This window comes from Amphibalanus amphitrite, unplaced genomic scaffold, assembly GCF_019059575.1.
Source record: "Amphibalanus amphitrite isolate SeventyFive unplaced genomic scaffold, NRLGWU_Aamphi_draft 000770F_arrow, whole genome shotgun sequence".
Classification (NCBI taxonomy): domain Eukaryota; kingdom Metazoa; phylum Arthropoda; class Thecostraca; order Balanomorpha; family Balanidae; genus Amphibalanus; species Amphibalanus amphitrite.
This window is the reverse complement of record NW_024882264.1, coordinates 130,805-141,482: the sequence shown is the minus strand read 5'-3', so window position 1 is coordinate 141,482 and position 10,678 is coordinate 130,805. Positions and strand designations below refer to the sequence as shown.

The window sequence follows — 10,678 nt, the reverse complement described above, 5'->3', positions numbered from 1 at the left end:
CATCGAAAAATATTCACCGGTTTTCAAGATATTAGACTTTTACTATTGTTTACTTTCTGGGATCTCCGCTGTTCCTAGCGACTTTATTTGAAAGTGCGGCATTTGTTGCGCGCAAAGCAGCATATACCACCGCGTGCTACCAAACGTTTTAGTAAAAGATTTAAAAATCGTTAGACCTCCGCTGACGTCACAAATTCTAAGGGGGCATACCAATGCATTAGCCCCTTAGAATCCGAAAACTGCAAGTTTGAAATTCCATATCTCCGAATTAAAACATTTTTCGATGTTGTGAATGCCCAAACCGGTATTTTCAGGCCATGGCCACCAATTTGGCTATCTCAACTCAAAACTAATGTTAACCATCGCCCATGTAGGGGGGGTTGATGCAACCCCCCCCCCCCTGAGGTGTTTCGGAAATAGTGCAAAAACGGCGGCGCACAGCGCCGCCAAATTTTGGGTATAGTCGGTCAAATATGTATCTTTCCCGGCCGCCAAGTGGCGCTACGGTCTGGATTCGATAGTTGGCTGAGCCCACACCCCAGCTGCCCTGGCGGCTCTGGCGGCCCTGTGACGTGACGCGCGGGGGGCGGAGCTACACAGCGGCCGGCTGGAGAGTGACCGCAGACCAGCACTGGACGGCCTCGCCGCCGGGTGCTCCGGCGGGTCTGGCCGGGAGAGGCGAGCAAGCGGATGCGTTAGGAATCTAACGAATGTGAGGGCAGCGCGATGGTCTAATGATGGCTGTGCTTTCATGCGCCGTGTAAATTGTAGACTGAGTGCTATGAGCTATCAAAGGATTATCTGGTGTTTCAACAGGGGTCGCTGACCTAAAAATTAAGATGGTTGCTCTTGATACGATCGAATGCTTGGTGATATGATGATTAGCGCAAGAGAAATATTTAATCGAATTATGACCGGTTATTTTTTGATAAAGCAAAAACTTTTTTCATTTTTTTTTTGGCATTAACGGGAAAGCGTTAAGCCATATCTACTGAAAATCTTAACCTGCGCCGGGCCGGGGGGGGGCGATTTGCGCCCCCCCACCCCCAGGTTTTTCGCAGATAGCCGAACAACGGCGGCGTGCAGCGCCACCAAATTTTGCATACCTGTTTTTCCATCTATTGCGCATACTGTGTGCGAATTTTGACCTTATATGACTTAAGGTCAGGTCAACAGGTCGGTTTGAGTGACCTACCGTCACAAAAAGTTTGAACTTGCACCAAAGCTACAACTGTTGACCGATCGATATGAAACTTTCAGGAGTTAGTAAGGGTGACAATATCCACAAAATGTATGTCTCGGATTTTTTTATCTATGACCTGAGGTCAGGTCAATCTCACAACCTCCCCATTATAAGTCAATGGGATAAATTTCAACTTCATCTGAATGCCACCCGATCCACACAATATATTCAGGATCATGGTGTTGCAGGTCCCTGGTCCCGGCATCTCAAACCTAGAGCGACTACACTCAAGTTCAAGCTAACGGTCTCCACTCTCCAATTCAGATACCTATCGAAACCTTTCCGCGACCCGGTGCTGTGGCTCAATCAGTGGGCCAGCTGGCCGCAGACCATACCCGCAGGGCATGAACCTTTGACCATATTAGGTCAACACGCCGTGGCCCCAGCCCGCTCGCCAGGTCCGCGCTCATTGGCCGACGCGGCAACCGCACAACCTGTCCCCTCCCCTCCGTAGTACTCGCAGCGGCCGGCGGATTCAGCCAAGTTACCGACCTGCCCAGCGAGGGGAGGGCCGGCCGGAAAAGATACATATTTGACCGACTATACCTTATGGGGCAAACCTTGCGCATCTTTTGATAAAAAAAATTTGACCGGGTCATGTCAGGTCACGGAGTTATGACGTCACAAAGGGAACAGCCTCCGGCCGGATTTTCACAAACTGAGTGCCAACGCCCGAGGTTTCCTGCCGGTGGTACGAACATCGGTTGATGGATCGTGATGAAACTTCCCATGCATATTGGGGCAAGTATTGGCTATCATATGGTATAAGAAACTTGACCGGGTCAGGTCAGGTCACGGAGCTATGACGTCACAAGAGGAACAGCGTCCGGTACTATTTTTGAAAAGCGCCCGAACCACTATTTTGCTAATTCTTGTCACCTCAATGGGAATATGCAGCAATATTAGCTTCTATAGGGAGCAAATGGACCTCCCAAATCCAAAAATACAATCAGATTTCAAAAATTTAAATTTTGATTTTTCGAATTTCTGCCGCCGACTGTGACCTTGCCGACTTCCGGCGCTCCCAACGCGCCATTTTTAGAGATAGGGAAACGAAATACACACCAAACGATAGTGAATTGATCAAGGAACACGATAGTGAAGGTTTCAAGTCGATATCTTCCACCGTTTTGCCGCAATCGCCGCGGAAAGTTGAAAAAAAGTATATTTTTCCGAAAATTTGACCTTTGACCGGTCAAAAGTAGGTCAAATGTTGACCTAGGACCAAAAAATATACCACCAATCGCGAGATCTCGGCGAGAGCAATCCGATGGTCTTTTCCGCTAAGCTCTACGACGCTCCGTTTTCAAACGCCAAGGGGGGGTCGCACCAACCCCCCCCCCCTGCATGGGCGAAGGTGGCAGATCGCCGTTTACGGGCGAGGGTTAAGGTGGGAGGGTCCCTTTAAGAATTTTGTAGATGCACTGCCGGGAGAGTCTCTGGTCGACACGATCTCACAGGCCCCCACTTCCATTGTAAGCGGCTCGTGGTATAATGGTGAGCGTTCGATAGAGCTCTGCTCGTCTGACCTGACCCGAATATACCCTGGGTCTGACCGTGGTGTCGCCTCCGCCCTGCAGCGACACCTATACCTCACCAGCTGGCGCCGACAGCGGCACCTGTTGTTAGCCACGAGCTAACAGGGTAACAGGGTAACCGGATAAAAGATCGTAAAGCAGAAGATCGTATGGCAGAAGCTCGTAGGAAGTTGATCGTATGCAAAAGGTCGTAATGGATAAAGATCGTACGGCATAATGCCCGTATGGACAAAAGATCGTATTCGCTAAAGATCGTCAAGGAAAATGATCGTATGCCAAAAAGTCGTAATGGATAAAGATCGTATGAACATAATGTTCGTATGGACAAAAGATCGTATTCGCAAAAAATCGTCAAGGAAAATAATCGTATGCCAAAGATCGTATGGGATAAAGATCGTACAGTATAATTTTCGTATGGACGAAAGATCGTATTCGCAAAAGATCGTCGAGGTAAATGATCGTACGCCAAATGATCGTATGAGATAAAGATCGTACAGCCAAAATATGGTATTCACATGGTGCAGCCAAACTGCAGCGCATATAAAGCTTATTAATTTCTACGTTCGCGTAGTTAGTGGCGTCGTAAGCTCGACCATTGATGTTGTTTCAGAGCTTAGATGGCTAATAGCTGATGCTTAAATATCCGTATTGACAGAAAGGACTCAGCTGTCCTGTTCCTTTCTTTGAAGCTCTAGCACATGAGTGTGGATGTGTATATCATTTTTGCATCCCTAATAATGCTTCTGCACCCCCAAAGGGGCACCCCAAAGCCCCCAGGTGCACACGCACTCATGTAAGGGGCGGATCCAGGAAAACTTCGAGGGAGGGTCATGAATCGAAATGGTGCCCCTACCTATTCCCAAAATAAAAAATAGACTCAACGAATCTCGAATTTTGGTTTCGACCACTTCATTTAGGTGTTGCCCTATTTCAGTTTTTTTTTTGCACATGGGTCCTGGCAGGCCTGTAGTGTTCCTGACAAGCTCTAAGTGCCAACGAGAGGCTGGTGGTGTCCCTGACAGACCCATTGTGCCCTTGCGAGGCCAGTGGTGCCTCTGGTAGACCTGGGGCCGTATTCACGTCAACTTCGTAAGTCGATTTTCTTTTGTAAGTATAATTTGGTATTCACGTCAACACTTTTTAAGTTTTTATCGACGGAGTTCACGTGAATAAAAAAAAAATACGTAAGACGAAGAAAATTCTTATGAAAATGATCGACGTGAATACGGCCCCTGTGGTGTCCCTCGCAATTCCACTTGCGGCGCCCGGTAGGGGAGGGGGTGGGGGCTGGAAAGCAAAAGCTTGCGGCACCACCTTTTACTCCTAAAATGTTGTCGATATTCCGCAACCGCGATTGCATAATGCAAATCTTGAAACAAACTCTACAGGATTGTTCTTGATTTATCAATGCCTTCGATGTATTATGAAAAGTCCCCTAAAAATGGTAGGTACGATATTATTGGTAACAAGTGAAACGTGAGGGCCTTCTTTGGCATAGGGGGCACACCCAGCCGTGAGGGGCATCGAAGCCCATGGTAGTCACACTCATAATTGTGAATTTCTGCATACAATTGTGGACATGAACATTTTCGAAGTTGGTGGATAACACGACGTCATAAATATTCGTAGTTTTATATCTCATATTTTTTATATAAGGTAATCTAAGCATGGGTGAATTTGTATGTCATTGGGGGTGCTTCAGCACCCCAAATGCTGGATTGAGCACCCGCCCAATAAGACTTGAGCACCCCAAGAGGGCCACCCCACAGGTCACAGCAGCACACGCACGTGACGGTTTTTCGTAGAATATCGTGCGGCTAACGGGTTTTTTGCTACAATCATTTACCTCCAACACTATTCTATACGATTAGTTACTTTACGAACTTAACGTTACGATCTTTTGTCGTACAATCTTTTACAACATACGATCTTTTTCTTACGATCTTTTTCATACGATACATTACTTTACGATCTTTTGCTTACGATCTTAGGTCGTACGATCTTTTGCGACATACGATATTTATCTTACGATCATTTTCCAACGATCTTTTTCATACGATCCTTTGCTTTACGATCCTTTGCTTACGATATTTAGTTGTACGATTTTTTTGCGACATACGATCTTCATCTTACGATCATTTTCCTACGATCTTTTTCATACGATCAATTGCTTTACGATCTTTTGCTTACGATTTTTTTCGTACGATCTTTTACAACATACGATCTTTATCTTACGATCATTTTCCTACGATCTTCCATACGATCTTTTGTCTTACGATCTTTTGTCACGTAATCGCTGTGCGCAGTGTGGGTAGGCTGTCCCGCTGTGCGCCGGCTGTCCCGCCAGCCAGCTGTGCTCTGCGGCACAGCATGCCCGCGCTGCATTCCGTCGTTCACTGAGTCGGAAATATTACAAAAGACAAAATTAAAAAAAAAAACACAGACGCTTCATGATAGCTGATCAGCCAAGATTCTCAGAGGCTTGACAGTGGGGGGGGGGGGGGCGCAGTCACGTGACCCTCTTCCCGACCCTGCTCACCATTTTCAGTAGCCTTAATTAATTTTTTAAACATTTGGTAATAGGATGGTTTAAATTGATCCCTACAAAGCTTTATTTACTACCATCAGCTAAGACCGTAAGCTATATCGTAAGCAAAACTTACCGTATAGCTAAGAAACAAGTTTCTGCTTGCAATATCAAACATAAGCTAAATTTAATCGTTTTTCATCATTACTATATCAGCTGACAACATTCACCTGACCTCGTCAATGTCGGCGATCTTGGCGCACTCAATAGTGTTCGAAATTTCGCAACGCTTACTTGTTGCTACGAGACTAAATACTACACACGTTATTCAACAAGTGCTTGCGAGGTTCCTGCCCAACCTTTTGAACACAATATTTGTGTGCTAGTTAATGCAACGCGTCATAGCTGCAACATATTTTGTGAGGCTCCCAACCGCTCAACTCATCGCCTTCAAAAGAAGTGTTCTGTGTCATAATATTCATTTTTTAACCTAATGTTGGCTTAATTCATCTTATTTCGCGTGGGGATAGTCAAAATAGCGAGATCAGCAGCTGAAAGGAAGGAATGATGATCGCGAGAGGGTCTTGTAAAAAGTCGCAGCGATTGCATTGAGCATTAAGTGAAGACACAATTCGACATCCAACCACCTCAGGCGATATACACGTATGTCCCGTCCCCCACCTGGATCAACCAAGATTCTTACAGATACTGATCAACAAGGTCCAAGGAAATTGACAGTGTTCAAATCATACTTTTTTACTATTACTTCACACTCCGGGAGAAACAAAAACACGCATCACATCTGCATTTCATCATTGCTCAGTTGGTGGAGCCTTTTCTTGAAAGTTTGTGGGGCAAAATGTCGTCAAACCTACAAGTACAATGCCCATTGTTAAGTTGGATTAAATGCTACACTGAATCAGTTCCTATCATTATGGAGATAATCTTTTCCATTACGCAAACATTTCAAAGCTCCTCAATGCGAAAAATGATTTGCTGGGGCAGCCGCCCCACCCCTCGGTAGGAAGCTCCGACCCTGGTATTCACTCTTCAAATTGCATTGAAAAGGCAACATTTTCGTTTTGTCTTTCTCCTGTCGAACATGTCTCCCCCATCACCGGCAGTCCGCTCTACTTCTGCACGTGGTCCATGAACCAGGCGACACTGTCAGGGCTCTTCAGCACGCGATGTCACCCATCACCGCGGCAGTCCGCTCTACTTCTGCACGTGGTCCATGAACCAGGCGACACTGTCCGGGCTCTTCAGCACGCGATGTCACCCATCACCGCGGCAGTCCGCTCTACTTCTGCACGTGGTCCATGAACCAGGCGACACTGTCCGGGCTCTTCAGGCGATACTGTCCGCTCTACTTCTGCACGTGGTCCATGAACCAGGCGACACTGTCCGGGCTCTTCAGCACGCGATGTCACCCATCACCGCGGCAGTCCGCTCTACTTCTGCACGTGGTCCATGAACCAGGCGACACTGTCCGGGCTCTTCAGCACGCGCGGCATCTTGAACTGGTTGGCGGCCACGGCCGTGGTCTCAATGAGGTGCGAGCGGAACCGGGCAAAGGTGCCCGGCGCCACCTGGTGCACGGTCATCTTGGAGAGCTTCTTCAGCGTCCGGTAGCTGGCGTACTCCTCCGACTGGTCGCGCAGTGTCTCGTCCACCTGCCGACGGACACGCAGTCACAAACTCGGTGCAAACCAAATCAGGGGGGGGGGTGACTAATCATTACATAAAGTAGGCCAAAATAGAGACTTAAATAAATAGCGACAGGCATTTCACGACCAGCTTTATGATAATCTTGTCATCGGACATGCTTTGGCCAGGTAGTCATTTTTGGACAATAGCTGTCCATTTTCCCAATATCCTGGGAGTTATCAAGCACCTCCACTGTGCCTCTGCAGCCTGATCTGGTGAGGCACAGACCGGCCTCTGCCTCACCGGATCGGTCTTTGTCTTAGCTGGTGTGGGAACACAGTCACTGCGTCTCAGTCGGCCTGTGTCTCACTCAGTCTATGTCTCAGTTGTGTCACACGCAATCAGTGTCTCACTCAGTCCGTGTCTCAGTCAGTCTGTGTCTCATTCACCGGCATGCACCTCAGTCAGCCTGTGTCTCAGTCGGTCCTTGCCTCACTGTGTGTCTCAATTTGTGTGTCAGTTTGTGTGTCGGTCTGTGCCATAGTTGATGTGTCCCGGTCTGTATCTCAGTTGGCATGTGTCTCAGTCGTCTGTATTTCAGTTGATGTGTCTCCAGGTTGGTCTGTGTCTCGCGATCAGTCTGTGTCTCCAGTCGGTCTGTGTTTCAATCGATCTGTGTCTCAGTGTCTGTGTGTCTCGATCAGTCTGTGTCTCAGTCGGTCTGTGTTTCAATCGATCTGTGTCTCAGTGTCTGTGTGTATCAGTCAGTCTGTGCCTCAGTCGCCCTGTGTCTCAGTCGCTCTGTGTCTCAGTCGCTCTGTGTCTCCGTAGGCCTGTATCTCAGTTGGTGTGTCTACACTCTATGCAGGCTGGTCCGTGTCTCGCTCAGACTGTGTCTCAGCCGCTCTGTGTATCAGTCAGTCTGTGTCTCAGTCTGTCTGTGTCTCAGTCGGTCAGTGTCTCAGTCGCTTTGTGTCTCAGTCGGGCTGTGTCCCATTCCCGACTCACCAGGTCGGTCTGTGTCTCAGTCTGTCTCAGTCTGTATGTATATGTCTCAGTCGGACTGTGTCCCATTCCCGACTCACCAGGTCGGTCTGTGTCTCAGTCTGTCTCAGGCTGTCCGTGTCTCAGTCGGACTGTGTCCCAGTCCCAACTCACCAGGTCGGTCTGTGTCTCGGTCTGTCTCAGTCTGTATGTGTCTCAGTCGGACTGTGTCCCATTTCCAACTCACCAGCTCGGTCTGTGTCTCAGTCTGTCTCAGTCTGTATATGTCTCAGTCGGCCTGTGTCCCAGTCCCGACTCACCAGGTCGGTCTGTGTCTCAGTCTGTCTCAGTCTGTATGTATATGTCTCAGTCGGACTGTGTCCCATTCCCGACTCACCAGGTCGGTCTGTGTCTCAGTCTGTCTCAGGCTGTCCGTGTCTCAGTCGGACTGTGTCCCATTCCCGACTCACCAGGTCGGTCTGTGTCTCAGTCTGTCTCAGTCTGTATATGTCTCAGTCGGACTGTGTCCCAGTCCCGACTCACCAGGTCTGTCTGTGTCTCTGTCTGTGTCTCAGTCGGCCTGTGTCCCAGTCCCGACTCACCAGGTCGGTCTGTGTCTCAGTCTGTCTCAGTCGGACTGTGTCCCAGTCCCGACTCACCAGGTCGGTCTGTGTCTCAGTCTGTGTCTCAGTCGGACTGTGTCCCAGTCCCGACTCACCAGGTCTGTCTGTGTCTCTGTCTGTGTCTCAGTCGGACTGTGTCCCAGTCCCGACTCACCAGGTCTGTCTGTGTCTCTGTCTGTGTCTCAGTCGGACTGTGTCCCAGTCCCGACTCACCAGGTCGGTCTGTGTCTCAGTCTGTCTGTGTCTCAGTTGGGCTGTGTCCCAGTCCTGACTCACCAGGTCGGTCTGTGTCTCAGTCTGTCTCAGTCTGTATGTATATGTCTCAGTCGGACTGTGTCCCATTTCCAACTCACCAGGTCGGTCTGAGCCTCGGTCAGCGGCTCGCCCTCCAGCTCGATGAAGAGGATATAGCAGAGGCTGAGGTCGCCCTCGCGGCGCAGTGCGAACTGGCTGACGGCCGCCGTGTAGTCCTTCAGCTGGGAGGGCCACTGCCGCGCGGCGTCGCGCAGCGCGCGGAACAACACCTCCTCAGAGGTCTTCTCGCCGCAGACGTTCAGCGACTGGCCCGACCTGGGGAACCCGAGGACAGGTCAGGGGCCGCAGACGTTCAGCGACTAGCTCGACCTGGGGAACCCGAGGACAGGTCAGGGGCCGCAGACGTTCAGCGACTGGCCCGACCTGAGGAACCCGAGAACAGGTCACGGGCCGCAGACGTTCAGAGACTGGACCGACCTGAGGAACCCGAGGACAGGCCATGCGCAGCTGCATAAATCGGTGAAACGGCGACAGGCAAAGTAGGGGAGAGTGGGGTAAGATGCCCAGGGTGGGAAAGACGCCCCACCCCCTCTAGCGGGGAAACAAAGAATCGAACCTGAAAATTAATGTTCTTAGCGTAAAGCGGAAGCCTGCCTTGTTAACTGCACAAAAATTTGCGAAGCTCAGTTGGGCAACGGCTGGCTGGTGATTGCATGTTTTTTATTTGCTGCTTTCAAAAAATATTTTGGCGTCAAAACATTGTAAATATCAAAGAAGGTAGATAATTTTTGCGTCCCTTGCTATAGTCGTCGTAGTAAAGTAATCTTGATAGTCGTGATGCATTAACATGCGTGTACTGTGTCCCAAACAGTTTGTTTCAGGGTGTAGTTTTATGGCTAACAAATTGTGCTGATTTAATGTTACTTCGGTACCTTGGGGTAAGATGCCCCCTGTCCTGATGGGGAAAGACGCCCCCCTAAATCCGCAGGCTGTTCTTCAAGCAGCCCGTCAAATCATTTATTACACACTTGTGATGAGAGACAAAAGCCGATCTGGGACTATTGAGAATCAGGTACGGTCGGGTGCTCCCCATGCCGGTCTCTCGGCCCACACAGCGACTTTTTGGGCGGCATCTGACTCTGAGAGCCCTCACGACGGCCTCTGTGGGCCCCATTATTGGTTCCAGGGCCCCTCACGACATCCTTTGAGGGTTCCCACGTTGGCTCCACGGGCCGCGCTGGCATCTGAGGTCCCCACGATGGGCTCGAGGGCCCTCAAGCATCATGAAGACCTATAAGGGCCCCACAGTGGTCTCCGAACGCCACCACGGAGGCTTGTTTGGCCACGCTGGACTATGATGGCCCTAACGATGACTTCTGAAGCCCCTTACGACTACTTTTGAGGGCCCTTACGATGACGTTTGGTGTCTACTGCAGGCACGAAGGGACTTCTGATTCGTTCAGGCGATTCACCTGCCTATTTATGTCACTTATAGTGCAGGGGGCATCTTACCCAACACCAGGGGGCGTCTTTCCCACCCTGTAGGGTAAGATGCCCCCTTTCACTTCTTCAGGAAAATGCTTAATAGCAAAAAAAGTTATCATATTTCAGGCACGAAAGTGTGATATTTTTGGAGAAAAATGATGTTGGCTTCCGTTGAAACTCCAAGTTTTGGCTTTCCGATCGTCATTTTCGAATAATATATGACATAGTCAAACCCTGGGCATCTTTCCACACTCTCCCCTAGAGGACATAAAGCATAGTCTGTTGCTACAGGAGATCAATTGATAGAGCGGTATAAAATGGTAGAATGGTACCAAAAACCCGGGGTGCGCCAGGAACGATCTACGAGCAATCAAGC

At 49.3% G+C, this 10,678-nt stretch overlaps 1 protein-coding gene across 5 annotated transcripts in view; it reads right to left on the bottom strand.

Moving 5' to 3' along the window:
• Window positions 1-6,048: 6,048 nt before the first annotated feature.
• LOC122365884 (probable indole-3-acetic acid-amido synthetase GH3.9) overlaps window positions 6,049-10,678 on the bottom strand; it is a 39,983-nt gene continuing 35,353 nt past the window's right edge. For 2 of the 5 annotated variants that reach the window (XM_043337489.1, XM_043337491.1), the window contains exons 4-5: window positions 8,916-9,132; window positions 6,049-6,981 (exon numbers count right to left, since the gene is read on the bottom strand). In XM_043337489.1, coding sequence (XP_043193424.1) covers window positions 6,760-6,981; window positions 8,916-9,132 — 439 coding nt within the window. In that variant the 3' untranslated portion in view covers window positions 6,049-6,759. The remainder of the gene's footprint in view (window positions 6,982-8,915; window positions 9,133-10,678) is intronic. The other 3 variants (XR_006253810.1, XM_043337490.1, XM_043337488.1) reach the window with 3 other exon arrangements.